This window comes from Chaetodon trifascialis, chromosome 20, assembly GCF_039877785.1.
Source record: "Chaetodon trifascialis isolate fChaTrf1 chromosome 20, fChaTrf1.hap1, whole genome shotgun sequence".
In the NCBI taxonomy this organism is placed as follows: Eukaryota; Metazoa; Chordata; class Actinopteri; order Chaetodontiformes; family Chaetodontidae; genus Chaetodon; species Chaetodon trifascialis.
In genome coordinates this window covers 2,882,501-2,902,864 of record NC_092075.1, presented here as the reverse complement: position 1 = coordinate 2,902,864, position 20,364 = coordinate 2,882,501, and the positions used below count along the sequence as shown (strand labels likewise).

Genomic DNA, 20,364 nt, shown 5'->3' with positions numbered 1-20,364 from the left:
GTGAACTCGCTAAACCACGAGCTGTCGCACGATGAGATTCAAGTGATTCAGAAATAACTGAGAGGAAAGTCCTGTTTGACTTAACGAGCCTCCTCCAGAGACACGCGGCTGAGCTCAGGTAGAAACTCTAATTTGAAGATTGAGCTGTTTTTGTGAACACTGTTGGGAACCACCGCCGTCCCTTCAGACCGCAAAGACGGATAAACTGGACGGATGAAACGAAGAAAAACGTGATTAACAGCGGGAGGATGGAGGCCGAGCTGAAAGGGAAGCGGCGAGAGATTTCACCATGAAGCAGCGTCAGAGAGAGGAGGATACAGTCTGCTGGGATTTACTGGATGATGCAGAGGGATGAAACGCTGCTTAGAAAAGCTCTGACAGGCTAGAAGGAGAGACGGATGAAACCAAGAAAGAGGACGGAGGAGAGAGAGAGAGAGAGAGGTTCCTATTCTCCATGAAACCATCCAAAACGAGAGAGAGCAGGAGGACAGAGAGGATGAGGGAAGAACTCAAAGGAGGAAGAAACAAACTCCTTCTGGTTCAGAGGAGCTGAGAGGAGGGATGAAGAGGATGCTGTGGCAGCTGGAGATGAAGGCTACAGGATGCTGACCCTATCACACAGACTGGGTACCAGTTAGAAACGCTTCCATGTTTTCTGTTCGGCTCTTTTCATTCGCTCCGGTGGGCTAACTTTGAAACATTAGGCTACTGCTGTTACTTATCACTTCCTGCTTCACAATAAAAGCATATTTGTGTGTGAAACAGGAAGAAACAATATTTCTTTATGTGTTGATGGAAATGGCTAAATTCCTCAATTTCCTCAGGAAAAAAAAAGTTTTTACACCCAAGGTTGTTTTTGAAAATGAGTGCTCATGTTCCCCTGAGGATTGTTGATTGTTGGTTGTTTGTTGATTGTTGATTGTTTGTTGATTCTCTGACGTTTCCTCTAGCGCCACCATCTGGTCAAAATTTCATTTTTTCAGCACTTTGATTCATGACCAATATCTGCAAATCCAACAATCCTCTCTGCCTCAACTGCACTTCCTGTTTAGGTCTGGTTAGCAAATGCTAGCAAGCTAAGCTAAGACACTAAAAGCTGTACCTGCCAAACATTAGCACGTCACTGTGTGTATGATAGCACGCTGACGTTAGCGACTTCTAGTCTTGTTCTAAAGGTAAATTTTCTGCAAACTAAGGGAGGAGGAAGTCATGGAGGGAGATGTTTTTCGGCCCAGAGCATCAAAGATTTTGCTAACAAGTGTCTTAAAAGGAGCAAAAACTGCAGAGTTGGACCAAGATCACAGAGGCTGGACAGTAATTGGCAGCGTTTGCCCAAGAAACACAAAACACCCAGACGGAGGAAATCATCAGAATGAGCAATTAATCTAAAAGGAGAGTTTCTGTTGGGGCGGGGGAGGTGACTTATATTCCTACTAAATGAATTATCTTTGTGTTACAGGAGCACCAAAGACTAAAATACCTCCTCTGCAGTTTTAAGAGGAAGAAACGGCCGCCGTTGAAATGAATAATGATGTTTAATTTTGCAGGAAGCGGAGGCAAGTGGTTCGCTCAGCTTGCACATCAATTACGCACTCGATTTAGGAAGCACGGCGTTCTGAGTCCACCATTATTTCTCTGAGTCACTGTCTGAGTCAACAAACATCATTTTTTATTGAAATGCTAAGGTCCTCTCCTCCTGCTCTTGACACCAGCGGTAAAAAAAAAAAAGGTGTTTGGTCAGTTTGGCTTCAAAGTACTGTAATTTAATGTGAAGCTAACATATCTGCCAGCTCTTCTCATGTGAAAGGTAACTAAAAATGTGGTGATGGTCGGGGAGAGGGGTGCATCTCGAGCCGGAGAGAACAGTAACCGAGTCCGAACCCGAAACTGAGCCGAGCCCAACAGTTAACGCGAGCTGAAGCTGTCGGCCTTCAGCTCTGGACATATATCACACAGCTTAAAACACACACAAACAGGGCTACAAGACTGAAGCTAACCAAAACTATACTTTCCGTGCATGCGAGGGTCCAATAGGCACATTTCATCATTAGAGGACGTAAGTTTAGACTTCAGAGAGCAGCCTCAGCAGTGTATTCAGTGCAGCGCTGAGTGCTGACTGAGCAGCTTTAACTGGAAGAAGTTTAACTGCCATATCTGAATACCTCATCCAGTCTGTACATCAGTAACCTTCCTAGCAATCAGGCCAAAAATGGATGTTTGTCCGTCTGCCTCGATGGTGGTGCTGGAGGAAAGACCAGCGGGTCACCAAAAACATCAGGGTTCATCCTATGAACGCTGAATTTCATCGTAATCTGATGAGTAGTTGTGGAGATATGTTGCCCTGCATCAAAGAAGCAAATCTCCATCATCCTGCCGTCAGGCTGCATATGGTGCTGCAGCGCGAGTGGATAAGAAAAGGGCAAACTGGGAAACACAGATCAACACGCAGAGCGCCCAGTAAGCTCTGACTGGAAAAACTCTGTTGACGCTGAGCTGAGTTTGTCTCAGTCGTATTGAACCCTTGATTCAGCAGCATTTAAATGACTGTTTGAACATGCAGTCGGGCCATACTTCACACTGAGATACAGTCATTTAGTATCCGGTGAAAACTTAATTATATGCAATGTAGATGTTTAATTAAAGGACCAAATTTAGCCACATTTTAACAAGCTTGGTGTGCATACAGAGAGCAGTTTGTGTCTTCCATAATGAGTCCATCAGTCCTTAGTTAAATCTGTCTCTGTCCTCTCCGGATGATAAAGGAACCTGATTACTCTGTTTTTGCACCTCATGCACAAAAACTGAGCATATTCCCAAAAAACTGCTGGAGACGCAGATAAGCGAGGGGGAAAGGAGAGAAGGCATCCGAGCTAAAGCAGCAGAGCTGGAACGTCTGCCGGCTCGAGTGACGTCAGGGTGCAGCAAAGGAGAACCGCGATTATGTAATGAGAGATTAATCATCTGGTGGGAAATAATCTGAGATTAGCAGAGGGGAGGGCCGGAGCGCAGGGGAGGAAAGGAAGAGGAGAGGCTGAAAGAGATGAAGGTTAATGACAGAGAGTGTGTCACAGAGAAGCAAGAGAGTCAGAGAGGAGGAGGAGGAGGAGGAGGAGGAGGAGGAGGAGGAGGAGAGAAGCGACCGGATGCTCGACCGTTCAGCTCCACTAAAATCCCCACAAAGGAGACGATGATAAACATCCATTTACCGTGCACATGAAGTCATTATCCTGTGCACATTTATCAGTTATTAACTTATTTAAACAAGATCCACATCTGAAACTCAAACCATACTAACTTAAGTGAACAACACAGATGTCTAGTGCACAGCTGGTTTTTATGTCAGAGCATTTCACTTGATTTTGTCCTTAATTATCTTTAAAAAAAAGAGCTGCATCTTTTGCACATTAAGTTATAAACTTGTGTGTATCCAAACCTCCACCCTCGATACTGCATATGCAAAAGCGCAGTTATCAGCATAATATCTTGTTCCTACAAGACGAGCCGTCTGTGAGAAACTCTGGAAGCTTCTGCCTCTGGGATGAATTTAACCTGTGACCTCTGCGGCGTACAGTGCACACACACTGACCCATGCAAGCTCACATGCGTGACAACACGGCAGGTCCACCGCACACACACGAACGAGCATTTGCGACAGTGCATCACTGACACACACTGAACCTGACAGAGTGCAACAAACCACAGACACAGAGGAAGAGATGCAGAGGTGCACCGATGGCGTCCGTCACGTCCGAGTCACTGCAGAGTCGGCGTTTGAGATTCCTCTCCAGGAAATGAGACAGCGCTCAGACCGATTCTTTAACGAGCTTCGCTTTGGCACAGGGAGACGTTTAGGTGATCAATGTCTGCAGTGGGATGCAAAGAGGCGGCTGTGCCAAACGAAGGAAGCACCGCCGGTCAGAGAGGAGTCAAAGCTAAAGAGTGAACCTGCTTTCCTTCAGTTTGATTTGTTCTGCCATCCTTACTGTTACAATCAACTTTTAAACTTCATGCTGTTGTTTGATGGTGGTTAAATAAGTTGTGGTAAAACACATGGAATCAGGATTAAATAGATCATACTACTGAATCAAATGTTGGATGTTTGTGTACTTTATATGTATTTATTCATCATTTCATTGTCATGTTATGTTGCTTTTGGCGCCCCCTGTGGACATAAGTGGGAGTGTTTCCTCTGCGCTGTGTCGTGCAGATCTTGAAGGAAGAGGCAGAATCAGGGTCAGTTTTGAATCCTTTCAAATCCTGCATCTCTCTCCGTCTGTTGGACGACCAGCTGAAGGCTGACTGTGTTTTCGTGCTCTATCGACGTCACTTTTAGTTTTTTAAAAGATCCTTTTGGCTAACGAACGGCTCGCTCTGCAGGTCATGAATCATTTCATCAGGTTTCACAGGGAATCAGACCCTCTGACAGCAGTTAAGAACTAACTAACTTCACAGAAACAGCCGATCTTCTTGCTGATGGTCTCGTTTGCTTTTGCAGGTCATAAAGAAGCATCAATGTCTGACTTTTTAATGTCTGGTCATGTTGTTCTTCTGTTAAATTGTAATGTTTATTATTATTATTATTATTATTGTCAAACTTTTGAACACTGGCTACACTGGAAAAAGTTTCCAATTTGACAACTATTTTTACAACGATAGATATTAACAGCGAGTTTATTTATTTGTCTGCTACATTACCATTAAAATAGTTCCTCTTTCCACACAACGCTCAATAATATCACATTATCCGACAGTCACAAGACGAAACGAGGCCAAAACATGCAGACGAAAGCATCGATGCATCTCTGAGCTGCAACACGAAGGAGGAACAGAAAAGTGCAGGACAAGAAATGACGCTGTTCCTTTAAGAACGAAAACAATATCTTTAAAATATTAAAGTGAACGCCGCAGCCCTTGACAAGATCAAATCACCTCTATCGCAGCTGCCTTTCATCGAAATATTTATGGAATAATAAAAGTAGGTCTGCACACAAAGGCCGTCCAAGCAGCGGAAGGTTAGCCAAGGATATAAAGAGGAGGAAGACGAGGGAGGAGAGGAGAGGAGAGGAGAGGAGAGACGAGGAGAGACGAGGAGAGACGAGGAGCTGGCTTACCTTGACGTCAGCCTTCTTGTTGAGGAGGCTCTTGGCTGCTGCAGAGAGGCAGAACGACACACCCTCAGATGGAAGAGTACACATGATACACCTTCAGATGACCACAGCTGTGCACACCTGCTCACACACACACACACACACAGCTGCAGACGCACGGCGATGCCTGCATGCACGGGCTGAAAGTTCACCTGCTCCTCAAAGCGCTCCACATCTCCACAAGCAACAACATGCTGAGTGACAACGCCACTCTCCACATGTCCTCGCTCCTCCACCCTTAAGGGGAGGAAAAAAATGCTGGACAGATTCGGCCCTCCCTCTAAAAAAAAAAATAAAAGAAAGAAACCACCCCTCCCTCTGTCCTGCAAAAAGACGTCTAAACACACTGACACACACACACACATTATGAAAAAACTCCACCCAACTGGCACCTCCTGACCCTGATCCACTGGCCAAAACATTAGATAAGCAGAGGGCACGAGGAAAAAAAGTCAAACTAATTCTCCATATAATCCAAATAGACTCACGCACAGCCACAGATAGAGCAGGATTAGGAGTGAAAGCATGAGGGGAGTGGATGGAGATGCAGGTATGTGATAATGGGTGCGCTGATCTCAAGAGGGGGCTGGATTAGTCGGATTGACTGCGGAGTTCATTGATGGGCAGGAATTGTAAACACTTTAATGTAGCGGGATTAATGATAAAGGAGGAAGAACGAGCACAAAAACCAACTGACACTAATCCCTCGTCAGGGTCACGCCGAGGCTCACAGTGTGTGTGAGACGCCTCACACTTAAACGCCCTTTCTCCCATCACATCTGACCCGTAAGCTACAGACCGCATGCGATGAGCCTCCTGTAGTTCCCCCAGAGGCCCCAACCCACAAAGACATGTGAGCGGTAACGCTCTCCAGGCGAGAGGCGAGGCTGCTTACCTTGGCGAACGTTTGAGAAGCATTAGAGGGGGAAAAAGATTTAGGAGGAGAGATTAAAACAAGCCGAGGGATAGCAGGAGTGTGCGATGTTGTGACTCTGGGAGGATTTCCGTTTAATCATGTCCGCCACAAGTTCAGAAGAGGAAGGGATGTGAAGTTTTAAGAGGGGAGAGGAAAATGCCAGTTCACCTTGCTCCACTATGCCAGCGGTGGTCCCCGCCACGGCGCTGACGGAGGCCGGGGCTGTAGTCTGCCGACCCACTGAAACACAGAGAGAGGAGGGCGGAGGAGATGAGGGAGGAGGAAGAGACTTCAGGAATCAGTCTGTATACTTATCAGCACGCCTCATAAAAACACTAAAACAAACAACGTGGACGTTTCTCGCTCTCAGCTGCGAGCCTATTGGTTCCTACTGAAGACGCTTAGAAATTTATAGTGATGCTCCAGTGAAGGAGGAAGTACTCAGATCTTCAGAGTAAAAGCATCAAATATACTTAAAGAATATGTAACAGCACATTTCACAGTAACATATATTATATCGCAGGATTATGATTATAGTGGAGTAGAACTTTAAAGTAGCAGAGAATGGAAATACTCGAGTGTAAGTACTTCAAACTGTACCTCAGTGCAGTACTTCAGCGGATGTCTGTGCTTCTTGCAGTGTGTCTGTATTTGGTTGTGTTTTCTCTGCAGCACTGATTCTACACGCTGCGCTCGTGTTGCTAAATCAGTAAAGACATCTTTCTTTATCTCCAGTGCTTTGAGCTCTCAGGGCCACCGTAGCATTCTGCATGATGAGTACTTTTACTTTTGGTACTTTAAATTTTGAATGCAGGACTGTTACTTGTAGAAGAGTGTATTTAAACTGTCGTTAAACTGCTTTTACTTCACTAGTCTGAGTACTTGTACCACTGGAACTTCTAGCGTCGGTCAAAGCTCAGAATGTCCTCGTCTTTGCAGCGGAGACACAGAGTCTCACAGCTCATGTCTCCGTCCACGCTGCACTGAGCAGCCGCATGCTTCATGCTGCCCAGATTTGGTTGTGTTTAATTACTTCTGTACTTTTTGATTAATGAGTCTGTTTCTGTGTGTCCTCAAACAAAGAGAGAATCTCCAGCGTCGAACTGATTTTCAGGCTCGTACTGTCTGAGATTACGGCTAAGGAGGCACAAAAAGCAAGCTGTGTTTCCTGCTTACTCTAACACTGCCGCCCATCAACCTGCTGCGTGTTCGTGTGTGTGTGTATGTGTGAAGAGATGGCAGGAGACAGATGGCATGTCATCCTGTCCTCCTCTCCTCTCCTCTCCCGCTCAGGGCGCTGACATGTTCCCTCCGCCGTCGTCTTTTCGACGAGCAGCACTCACCAGAGAAGTTCCTGGAGACGAGCATGGTGGTCAGAATGGCACCCTGTGGAGGAGACGGAGAAGACGAAGGTGAGAGCAGAGGAAGAGCCTCTTTATGCTAATCTGAGCCGCAGCAGCTCAAGGTAATACACGCAGAGAGGAAGAGGAACATTAAATCAGTTTAATAAACCATGAAGCACAGGGAAAGAACCACTTCTACTTTCTCGTATCAGATCAGCCTTGTGGAAGAAAACCTCCTCTCCTAACGCTTCAAGCCTTCATTCACTCCTGCAGCTCGGATGAGTGAATGAATATCCAGTAAAACTCTTCATACAGTCTCCAGCATGTGAGCTAACCCTGCAGACCCAGAACCAGATCCAGCAGACTCTCAGAGCCCTTTGAGTAGTATACGAGTACATGCCTGCAGGTACTTGTATATACTTTGGCTGTATCTCTTTTTCTACCTTCTATCTGTGTGTTACACAAACGTCCCAGCGTTCTGTCACTCAAAGCTTGTGCACCGCCTCCCTCTAATAACGTTAACCGATGTGAGGACGCGTCAGTGGATTCACTGAGAGTGACGGCGATCATCAAGGCTTCAACGGTTTCAAAGGCCTGAGAGTGAACAGAGAGCAGTCCTCTTCCTGATGAGAGGGGACGCCGTCCCTCTTATGCAGGGACAGAGGGGACGTTTAGATTAAAATCTGTTGACTCACTGATCCGTTATCTGACGAGGTTTGTGGAGTCCATGACCTCCACCATGACAGTCTGACTGTGCTGACGGAGCTGTCCGTGGTGCTGAAGCAGCAGACCGATTCATAACTGCACCTTTTTCTCTCAGTCTGATCTCGTGTCTGTAATATTCTCTAAACTTAACACCATAAATACTGAATTCTGTACCATTTTGCAGCCTGCTCCCTTTGGGTCGTACCCGCCATTAAAAATTAACAAATCATTACAACTCGCTGCTGTTCTGCTCTCGCTTCAAATGAGCTTTCCTGGCATGAGTGTTGAGCTTCATTGTCACCAAAACTAAAGCACATTTGAGCCAAATAATCAGAACATGACAAGCTTTCTACCGCTCACGCAGGAGGCGTTAAACACTGCAGAATCATCGGGGCGAATGTGCGTCATGTGTGAGCTTTAACCTAAAGGTCACCAGGTCATCATTCATGCCGGAAAACGGGTCTGATGTTGTTTGCCTGAAGTGAACATGCAGATCCTGTCGAGCAGCTAACTTCCTGTTTCCTGAATCAGAGATAACTTGAAGCGTTTTCGCACCTTGAGTTTCCTCCTGGCGTTAAACTTCTTCAGGCACTCGACTGTCTCCTGCCTGTGCATCATGGAGGCCACTGTCGAGCGTTGCTGCGGGGAGACGGAGAAAGAGACGCTGAAAATAAAACATTAGAGGAGAAGCTCTGACAGTGACAGGTTTATGTGGGCAGGAGCTGTCGGAGGTACTCGCTTCCGCAGAATGTGTTGATTGTGAGGCTCTTTAGGTGATGAAATTTTTGGCAAAAACCCGGCAGACGAATACATTCGACTTCACGGTCCCTGACGATCAGCATCCTGGAGTTTAGAGACTTTGTTTTATATTACGGAGCATGAGAGGACGAACGAAGCAGAGCTGCTCTGCAAAGAGGGAGGAAGTACTCGTATCATTCACCCGAGTAAAAGTACTGTTTATTTAAAGTACTCCAGCACACGTCCTTCAAAGAAGATGTCACTTAAAGGACAAAACTTTTATTGGCAAACTGTACTTTAAGTCTAAAATGTAAAAATGAAGTACTAAGTACACTTTGTGCTGTTTTTGTCATCTTCAAGTACACTTAAGTGTACTCAGGTAGTCCTTGAGTACCACTTACATAATACTTGAAATACTTGAAGTATAAATAGCTTCTAAACTTTTTGCAAACTTTAGGAGTACTGCAGTACACCAGTGAAAATCAGGATTCAATCAGGAGTATTCAAAACACACTCGCAGTATGCTGTATTATATCACCAACATGTTGGAAATATACTTAAAGATACTTCAAATGAAGTGAAATTAAAGTACACTTTAATTAAGCATGCTAATAGTGTATTACACATGCCTTGAAAGTCATAGTACACTTTATTACTATTAAAAGTATTTGTAATTTAAGTACACTTAAGCCCAATTTCTAATACACTGACAATAAAGTACACTTTTTATAAGTACTTTAATATTTTAATACTTAATGACATCTGTTTAGAAGTAAATATACTTTAAAAGTGTACTTGTACTGACTTGTCTGTCCTTCAGTTGGATTTCGAGTACCCTGAAGTTTACTCCTGTAATCTCACAGCGCGTCAAAAAGCTGCCAAACAGACGCAGTGAAGTGAAAAGAACGATATCTGCTGCTGTGCTGTAGTGGAGAAGACGTTTAAAGGAGCATGAAGTGGAAATTACAGTAAAGTACAAGTACCTCAACTTTGTACTTTAATACATTATTGTTATTTTAGTACTTTGGACAATCAGGACAGAGGTAGACGTTAAAAAAAGGAAATTTGTGACACTATAAAGACGGCCTGGACTCTCCGGCTGCTTCATTAAACAGTTAAACTGCAGCTCCGGGTGGCATTGTGGGAAATACTGCAATATTTATATCATTCATAAATGACTTTGAGTAGTTTTAGTAGTTTTTAGTTCAGCAATAAATCAGTCTTTCAGCTGCAGACCTGCCGTAAAAACGGTTTTATCGCCGGCTGAGTCGTTCTTCTCTGCCTGACGAACCGCCCTGATTACGACATAAATATCAGAAAAAGTTCTTTTGCGTTCTTTTAGCTTCCGTACGCCACAAACCATCTGAGGTAAAGCCTTTAAGTGCGCGTATCGGAGCGCGCTGGGCGTAAGCTGGTGGTGTTTGTGCTGATGAAGAGCTCACAGACGTGCTCATCCCTCTGACAGTTTGCTCTTTTGCCCTCCTGTGGAACATTCAAGATAAGCTGACCCCGCAGAGATCGCATGTTTGGAAACAGATGGCGCTGATATTTGGCAGCTTTGGGCAGATGTTCACAAACTTGCCGTTGGAGGATTTACAAATTGTTGGAGTATGAAACACGGCCATGAAATATTGATTCCTGATGCACAGCATGTGGACTTACGCAGACCCACGGGTGCTTCAGGGCCTCCTGGGCAGTGATTCTCTTGGCTGGGTTGATAGTCAGCATCTGGTTGATCAGGTTTTTAGCCTCCGGGGTCACCGTGTCCCACTCTGGGGAGGGAAACTAAAGCGCACACACACCCATGCATTCCCACACAAGCAGCAAACATATGAGCAACACAAGGCCTGATTTAAGGTTAAAGAAACGGAGTGACAGCAGCGACAGGCGGGCTCACATCGTACGCTCCGGCTTTGATCTGCTGGTACAGTTTGTGCTGGTCCTCGTCCCAGAAGGGAGGGTAGCCGACCAGGAGGATGTAGAGGATCACACCTGCACACAAACACACAACCTTAGTCTGAGTGACAGGACGGAGAGAGAGGAGGAGGAGGCGTGAGACACACACAGACGAGGAGCTTACCGCATGCCCAGATGTCTACAGGTTTACCGTAGGCCTCCTTCCTCAGCACCTCTGGGGACAAGTAGCCGGGGGTCCCTGCAAAGCCTGCACACACACACACACACACACACACACACACACATCAGAGCCCAGTTTCCCAAAACAACATGTTTACATTCATGTGGTTATTTATGATTATAGAGCAACAAGGACAAAACATCTGACGTTAACACACGAGGACGCTGTTCGTTTCCTGACAGCATCACCACGATCGTTCCCAAACCTTAATCACATGTTTGTTATTGTAGCCGTGATGATGAAGTTCCCCTGATGTTAAAGAAGTCTTTCTAACCCAAACGACTTGTTCCTCTAAACCTAAGCAAGTCGCTCTGGGCCTGAATATATGACGTATGTGAAGTGTAGCTGAATGTAAAGTCAGAGCTTTGTGATAGATCACACTGGCTCAGTATAAGACAGTCGCTTCGTGCACTTCAAGTCCAGCATTGTTTATCCACACCAGAGCCAACAACAGAGAAGATGTAGAAACTGAAAACAAACAGACCACGAAAAGTGGCCCTTCAGTCAGATGAGATATGAATCTAATATTAGAGGAAGAGGAGGCAAAACAATCCCTTCGTTTGTGAGACTCGAGGGAACGCTGACAGAGAGGATAAAATGACTCGATGGATCAACGGTCCTGTGGAAGCCTTTTCACTTTTCCCCGTCAAAATGCTTTGCAGCTCGAGTGTGACAGCTCTGCTGCACATCAGAGCTGTCAGGAAACAGAGCCCTTCATGATCAAGAGGAGGAGGAGGAGGAGGATGACAGCGGACTGGCAGATGGTTTTGTTGAAAGAAAACACTGGACTCTCTCTCATGCTCATATATGGGTACTCGTTAAGCTACGATTAACTGAAAGTGCACCTTTAATTAGGCTGCACAGGAGCAACACCTGCTTCTACATGGATCAGCTAAATGGATCATTTTAGCTACGACCTGCACGTATGTATCTGTCCACACTTAACACGATGTTTGTTTTGAGTGAGCTGCAAACATTAAAAGCAGCTTGCATCCAACTCGTGGAGCTAAATTAGTACTGAAGTCCATGTAAATGTGTGTGCTGTGTGTGTGTAACATACCAAACCAAGCCTGCTGGTCTCCCTGAACCTCGATAGCCAGTCCGAAGTCGGCCAGCTTCACGGCGGCGTTCTTGCACTTGCTGGCGAGCAGCAGGTTCTCTGGCTGCAGGTTTAACACAAACACCGACACCGACACCGTCAGTTAAAGCTCGTGTGAGTGTTAAAACACGTCTCATCGCACCTTTAAACGCCCTCAGTGTGCCAGAACAACGCAACACGCTGAGGACGCTTCCTCTGTCTTCAGTCTCTGTTCCTTAGGCACAAACTTTTTTTTTTTGGGGGGGGGGGGCTGGACTGGGACACATTTGTAAAATGGATAAAATGTGTTAAGCCTCACATTTAGAGCTCTGGTTCTTGGCAATAATAAACTGTAAATCATTAATAGTTACACTGTTTATTCATTGAAATACATGATTGCCAAATAAACAACTTTAAATATTGTACTGTGAAATATTTTCAGTAAACACTCCAACTGGCCGACAGTGTGTGTACGTTTTTTTTATATCTTTGTACTTATTTTTTGACTCTTTCTGTTCTTTTTTGTCTCTTCATGGTCATTTTTCGTGTCTTTCTGGTTGTTTTGCATTTCTTTGTGGTTGTTTTGAGCATCTTTGTTGTTATTTTGCGTCTCAGAATTCCATCCATCAATCAATACTCATAAGACAGCTTCCTCACACCTCTTGATGGCACCACGGGGGACCAATCAGATTTCAGGGGCATGTCCCTTCTGTGGCCACGCCTCTGAAAAAGTTACCTTCCACACTTCGGGTTTTCACGAGTTTAAGAGGAAAACAGAAACGACAGCGTGACAGACCGCTGAGATGGAACCAGTTAAACCCAGATCAGAGGACTAAGAATAGCTACGACAGCACACACACTCTGAGCAACACTCATACATATTCTATGACATACACACACAAATGCACACACACTCGGAGGCTGAGACAGACAGATGGGACTTAAAAAACATGTCTAAGCCTTTTCTGCCATTTGTTTACTTGAGGAAGACCAAACACAGCTTGTCTTTTTGCAACAGTTGTGTCTTTCCTGCTCAGACACTGATGTAACAGCGCCGTGACAAACATCCACAGCCCACAGTACACATGGGGGGGGGGGGGGGGGGGCAGCAGTGCCGTGTTGTATAACAGCTAATGCTGACTGTGATTGATTTGTGCCATCGGCCAATAATCATTCCACCGCAGCGGCACAGAAACAGCTGTAAGTTGAGCTCCAGCTGCAGGAGAGTCATCATGTCACCCTCTGCTGGCTGATTTAAAAACTCATTAGAGGAGGCTTGACTTATGAGCAGCAGGTGGGACCGCCTTAAAGGGACAGACCTCTGCAATAAGATTATATAACCGAACAAATGACAGAGAATAACACAGCTCCCAATACTGAAATATATCCTGAGTCATCTGTTAACGACATGCTGGGGTAAAAGCTTCCACTTTGTCAGGTGTCACGTCAGTTTGGGGCAAATTGTTGGTGTAATTCCAGGAGGAAGAGAGAAGAGCAGTTTGTCATTTTGGGAAATACGATAGTTTACTTTATTGCCAAGACTTAGATGAGTAGATTGACACCACTTTGTGGCCAGCAGGCAGCCAGTGGCGTTGCTCGGGTCTCTTGGGGCTCCAAGCAAGAAATTCCTGGGGCCCCCAACCAAAAATTTGGTTTTTGCGCACATAAATGCACAAATTCTGGGACATTTGAGATGAATACTGAAAAAATAGATTAGTGGTGCTCAAAGTGAGGTCCAGGGACCAACAGAGGTCCCTGAGAGCCCAGCCCTATCAATAATCCATCCATCCATTTTCTATGCCGCTTATCCCTTTCGGGGTCGCGGGGGGCTGGAGCCTATCTCAGCCGTCAACGGGCGGAAGGCGGGGTACACCCTGGACCGGTCGCCAGCCGATCGCAGGGCAACATATATACACAAACAACCATTCACGCTCACATTCACACCTAGGGGCAATTTAAAGTCACTAATTAACCTAATGAGCATGTTTTTGGCCTGTGGGAGAACCCACACATGCACGGGAAGAACATGCAAACTTCACACAGAAAGGCCCGACCCGGGAATCGAACCAGCGACTTGCTGCGCCACCGTGCAGCCCCCCTATCAATAATCATTGTTGTAAACAAGTGGCCAGGGCCCCCCTAGTGGTCGGGGGCTCCAAGCAACTGCCTGGGTTTCCTGTCCACAAGCCCTGCCCCTACAGCCAGCAGGTGATTAGCTTAGCTTAGCATAAGGACTCGCAATAGGGTGAGCTAGTTTGCATGTAGCGCCACCATCAGGTCAATACTTTGATTCATGGCCAAAAATGTGCAAAACCTGCAAAAACTAATCGCCCTCCCATCAGCCTGTACTTTTTGTTTACTGCTCATTAACAAATGTTAGCATGCTAACGTGCTACACTAAGACAGTGACCATAGTAAACATTTAACCAGCTCAACATCAGCATATTAGCATTGTTACCGTGAGCATATTAACACGCTGATGTTAGCATTTAGCTCAATTACAGCCTCAACAGAGCAGCTGGGTTTAGCTTGGATTTCTACAACTTGTTCTACAAGCTGTTCATTAGCATCCTGCTTTGGGCTGCGACTAACAGCTATGTTAACTATTGATGAATCTGTGGATTGTTTTCGTGATTGATTGATCAATGAATGAATTGCCTAGAGAAAATCTAAGTTTTGTGATATCCTCTCGTCCGACTGATGATCCAAACTCCAAAGATATTCAATTTTTGATAGAACAGAATTTTTAGCCTCGTTTCACGAACAAGTAATGGGAAAACAACGACGACATCTCAGCATCTTTTCCTTTTGTAGTAACTTAACAAACCTCCACGAGGGAAATCATCGCACCGCCACCTCACGACCTTTCCCATCTGGCCTCCTCTGTGTGGGCAACCTTTAATACAGTTCTATGGGGTGAAGTAATTGTGGAGTTCCCCAAAGAGTCCCACTGCAATAACACCACCTGAGCAGAGGCCGGTGTGTTTCATAAAGACGTACATATTCAAAATGAAGACAGTCGGATAAATAATGTTGTTTTGCATCTTAAAAAAATGGTTCACAGTAATATTTTTGACACCGCATAAACCGTTTCTAATCAATTAATAAATGGCTTATCACACTGTAACGCAGGTGTAAGCAGATTTAAGAACATTTTCATTGTATTTGTGCAAAAAACAGTTAATAAATATTGTACCACACAGTTGTAATCTCATACATCTTCATCAGCTTTCATCACATTTATTAAGAGATTTAAAACCTGCTTTCGAATAACTTCTACTTCTGTATATGAATATATGGCCCCCGAAAATAAGGAATATTTCTGTACATTAACAGTTAATAAATCCTTAATAACACACTGTTATAATCAAGACAAAGAAGACAGGTTTGAATTCTTCATATAGGTTTTAAACTCACTGCAGATAGATGTGATAACAGCTGTATTATACAGAGTTCTTGTCATTCATTAACTGTTTATATTCCTCTTATATATACTTCAAAGGAGGAGTTATAGTTATAAATAAACATATTAACACTTTCAAATGTCCTTATATGTGCTTACAGCTACATCATATGGCATTATATTATGCTGTAAACTATGAATTAAGTGTTTATAGACTGCTTGCAGCCGCTATGGTGGGAGATTTTTCTTTTAACATTTATTCAATAATTTACATTTCCATATGTTTGAGATGTTATTCAGATGAATTTAAGAGATTTTTTTTCTTTAAAAATGGCAAATCAGATGTCGTTCTGTCCAGTCACAGCATGTATGTCCTTAGTTAAGTCATTTAAAACAGCAGATGCTTTTGTTTGTCCTGCCGGAGGGAAAATTTAAACCCACAAAATGTAAACCTAATTCTAATTCATCAAAGCTCAAAGTTATATTTGTTGTGAGGATATCATGTCATTACTTATGTCACTGCAGCGGGGTGAGAACTTCAGCCACTGCAGGTCAGAGAAAACAGGATCTCCAGCTGCTGTCGAGTTGCTCTTTCACTTCAAGGATCAGTGAAAAATTCTTGGAGCACATCACTCCAATAAAATCAGTGCGATCCAGTGCATGCACAGACATTACAAAGCAAACACTCATGCATGCACTGACAGTTCAGGCCCACAGACATGCACGGACATGCTGGCTTTAAATATGTCTTACTGCACTTACCAGCCTTCAGTGTGTGGTACAACAGTCAGATGCAGACAAACACAACTTTAAATCCATCCCGACACACACACACGTACACAGACACATACACAGACGCACACCCCTGCAGGTGACTCACCTTGAGGTCTCTGTGTACCACCCCCATCTGATGGCAGTGGAGCACGGCCTCCAGGATCTGCTGGATGCAATGACTGCACGCAAACAGCAGGGGGAGCAGGTTAGTCTGAGCACATTCAGCCCCCAACTGTCACATCCATGCAGAGGCAGCAACGTCTCAATACAGGCCACACACACACACACGTACACACAAGCTATCGCCGTCACTGCACTCACACATACATGTATTCAACATAGGAATGATGTCGCACCGCACACTCACACAAAAGGTGCGAAGAGCGAACCTGTCTGTGATCTACGCAGGGAGAAGGTGTGCAGTTTGCTATTTTCTGTTTTAAAGGAAGAGCCAAATGTTAGTCAGGCAGTGTGGGAGTGAGCTGCAGCTCCATGTGGGAAGCACTGTGTCTAACCTGCACATTCTCCTGTGTAATTTATTCAGAAAAGGCAGCAACACCGCCTCTGACGAAACATTTTAGCAGGTTTCCAAGTGTCTGAAGTAGACGCCGCTCCGCTGTTACTCCACTGAACTCTACTCTCTTTCACTTTCTCTCTCTTTCATGCTTACTCACTCACTCGCAGTCTCTCTCTCTCTCTCTCTCTCTCTCCCAAAGCATGGTGCTCGGTCTGCTAGGACCCACAGGAAATCACAATTCTAGTTCAGACCGTCTAAAATAGTGCAACAAGAGTCCCAAAAGCAAAACCTGAAGACAGGCAGACACGCAAAAAGAGACAGACCGACAGACAGCAGGCACAGGCAAGTCGTTTAAAACCACAGGCAGAAATTGAAAAGAATAACGAGAAAACACGAGCATGTTAAGAGCAACCCTTGGACAGGGGGTGCAGGGCAATGAGACACACACACACCTTGAGGTCCCTGTGCACTATGTCATGTTGGTGGGTGTAAGACACACTGTCTAGAATCTGATGGATACAGTGACTGTGGAGACAAAACGACAGGGTGAGGAGAAGATAAGGGAGGGAACACAGAAAGGGAACGAAGCATAAAGACGGTAATACAGAGAAGAACGGGGGGGGGGGGTTCTCTGACAGGAGGTGGCTGTTTTTGGGTACAGGTAAGACAAAGATTGTATAGTCAGTCCACCAAAATGACAAAGAAACATATTTCCTGACATCTTTCTACCATGTTATGCAGACAGCTTAGATTTTATCTTTCCAGCATTTGAGATGTCTGCCTGAGATTTCTGCTGGAGGTGAATTGTGTTCACAGCATTGAAAGATTTAACATAAGACATTAAACATTTGACTAAAACCTCACTGTTTTTCACATGAGCAGCATTTTGGTGCACGTCCTGACAGGCTGCAGCCCTGTGTGCACCTGTGTGAGGCTGTGCACTGACACAGAGGCACTTTGAGCTAAATGCGAACATCAGCATGCCAACAGTGACAATGTTGTAATGTTTAGCATGTTGGCAATCTTAGTTTACAGCGTTAGCATGCTAACTTTTTGTAATTAGCACTAAACACAGCAGAGTACAGCAGAGGCTGATGGGAATGTCCTGAGTTCATCGTGAGCAGAACATGAAAATCTGAAGATCTAGTATTTGTCCATCAAGTCATGAGGATAAATCATCTCAGTGCAATTACTGTATCAAACATTGGGTCAATCCAGCGAGTAGATGTCAAGATACAGTATCTCACAGAATATCTGACAAATTTGACCTGCAGCAGGAACTAGAGAAAAGGTCAAAGGATCAGCAAAGTAAGAAGGATTAATTTTCTTGGGACCATGAATGCTTAAACAGCAATCCATGTGATGGTTGTGGTGGTGGATCAGTGCTGTGAGCCCTACAAACCTCCATTCTCCTCCATGTGCAGTATAAGAAACAGATATTTCAAAACCTGGACACGTAACACCGAAACTGTCGGCCTGGCTGGATGACACTAGTGGTTCAGTGAGAAATATGTTTTTTTTGGTATTTGGGTGAACCTACCCTGCAACGGGGTGGAGATAGAAAGGAGGGATGGAACGATTCTGTGTGCAGATGGAGTACGGAGAGAAAACTGTCAGCGAGATACTGTTGGACAGTAATCAAGCCATGCTAATCACACACCCACACACAAACACATAGAGTGACACACACACACACAGACACACACACACACAATTTATGCAAAGAACAGGGAGAATGAAGGCAGATAAGAGGGCAGAAAAGAAAATAATAGGGAGAGTCGAGCTAAAGAATAAAAGTGATTATCAGAGCTCTTATATGCCATCATAAGGTTGCATATGTGCCCTACATTGAAACTAGGATTCAACATGGAGGCATTGTGTGAGTATTAACAGTCCTGGTCGCCTAATTGAAATTCATCCATTTTGTTTCATCTTTAATCTCAAATCTGCTTCTATGTGATTACATAATACCTAATTCATTTTCAAAGCAGCATTAATTGATTACAGGCTTGTTCATTAAAGTGTTCACTCCGGAAATCACACATGTCTGTACGCATAATAAATAGATTGCTGTAAGAAAAATACACCTCAGTGACCTTGAAATTAGTACATATATTTTCTTTGGTGGCATTTAAATTCATGACAACGTTAAAAGAAGAGCCACGGTATAGAAAACGGTATCATCTGCATAAAAATGTATGTATGATGTGGAATGGGAGAAATGACAATGTTTCAGTTAAATGTGAGAAGAAGAGGACCAAGAATAGATCCCTGGTAGACACCTACATGGTACCACAAGGAGCTACTGGTTGACTTTTTCTGCTGTCTCACAGTTTAATGGACTGCAGTCATAAACAGGATAATGGTGAGACGAAATATCTATCTTTAATGTAAGACAGCTCACACTTTCACTGTGTAATTAAAGCTGGTTTCATCAATGATGCAAAAGTTTGTTTTGTGATTTGTTGTGTTTTATTACATCAAATGTTGAAAATGCCAATATATCAGCTATTACAGAAAATTGGGCTGCACGCAAGCTAAATTACAATTTGACTGAATGCACATTTTCTGTTATAACTATACATAATGATACGACATGTGCATTAGCTGCTAACTGCAGCTAGCTTTAAATAAAACTGTGTATGTGTTTTCACTTAAACTGTGTCCATTTGTTTTCTTTTGACATGAATTTACAGATGATTAGACCGTGCATGGTACTGTTGCCTCTGTCCTGGTTTCATGAAACATGCTAATAGCAGAGTATGTACTATAATTGTCATAGTGTTCTGTTCCTGCTCACCTCGCCTCTGAATTTGCAATACGAATATGGTATTTTTCAAATATAACAATCTGAATGAGTTAAACTTTAGCCCCTAATACTAGTGCTTGTACCAACATCTAATATATCTAAATGTCATGTTTTCATTAAGCGCTATGGACTGAATTTTTTCTTGTGTAGTAAATTATGATGTGAGTAACTGAAACAGATAAAAGCACTAGAAAAAAACAACACTATTTGTGTTGCTTGCGATAAGTGACTAAGACCTTGTTCAACTTCATCATGTTATGTTACGATCCTGAATTAGATTCACACAAAACAAAATCTGCTTCAGCTTGAAGTCTGGTGGTTATCGACTGGTAAATAACCTTTGCTCCGATTTCTTCATGATGAAAGAATCACACGATATAAGAGGTCATCTATTGCTCGGAATATGACAACAGGTGGGGTGATAAAGAGGCCGGAGATGGAGCGATGAGTGAGAGATACAGATATTTAAGACGGATCAAGAACAGCTGGAGAAAAATCCGCTTTTACCGCATCTCTAATTCTACCTCTTTCTCTCCTCCTTTTAATGTTTCGGTCCCCTTCTTTCCTTTTCTCTCTCGCCTCCACAAACCGCCTCCACAGTCAAATTGATTTAAGTCTACCTCCTGAGGGGGTTACAGCGTGGGCATGTGTGCATTTAGTGCATGTGTACGTTTCCATCTGTCTGCAAATTCTGACTCTGGAGAAAACTCCTCGACCTCGATTGCAATTCAGTTCACAGAAAACTGCGTAGAGGTATTATCCGTCAGGACCGGAGCCTGTAACGCTAACAAAACAGC

At 44.1% G+C, this 20,364-nt stretch overlaps 1 protein-coding gene across 2 annotated transcripts in view; it reads right to left on the bottom strand.

Annotated features, from left to right (window-relative positions):
* Window positions 1–20,364, bottom strand: part of LOC139348846 (calcium/calmodulin-dependent protein kinase type II subunit beta) — a 39,850-nt gene that overhangs the window by 10,582 nt on the left and 8,904 nt on the right. For both annotated transcript variants that reach the window (XM_070989213.1, XM_070989214.1), the window contains exons 6-14: window positions 16,348–16,420; window positions 12,047–12,149; window positions 10,930–11,013; window positions 10,747–10,841; window positions 10,512–10,634; window positions 8,667–8,750; window positions 7,407–7,449; window positions 6,232–6,303; window positions 5,112–5,146 (exon numbers count right to left, since the gene is read on the bottom strand). In XM_070989213.1, the coding sequence (XP_070845314.1) occupies window positions 5,112–5,146; window positions 6,232–6,303; window positions 7,407–7,449; window positions 8,667–8,750; window positions 10,512–10,634; window positions 10,747–10,841; window positions 10,930–11,013; window positions 12,047–12,149; window positions 16,348–16,420 (712 nt within the window). The remainder of the gene's footprint in view (window positions 1–5,111; window positions 5,147–6,231; window positions 6,304–7,406; window positions 7,450–8,666; window positions 8,751–10,511; window positions 10,635–10,746; window positions 10,842–10,929; window positions 11,014–12,046; window positions 12,150–16,347; window positions 16,421–20,364) is intronic.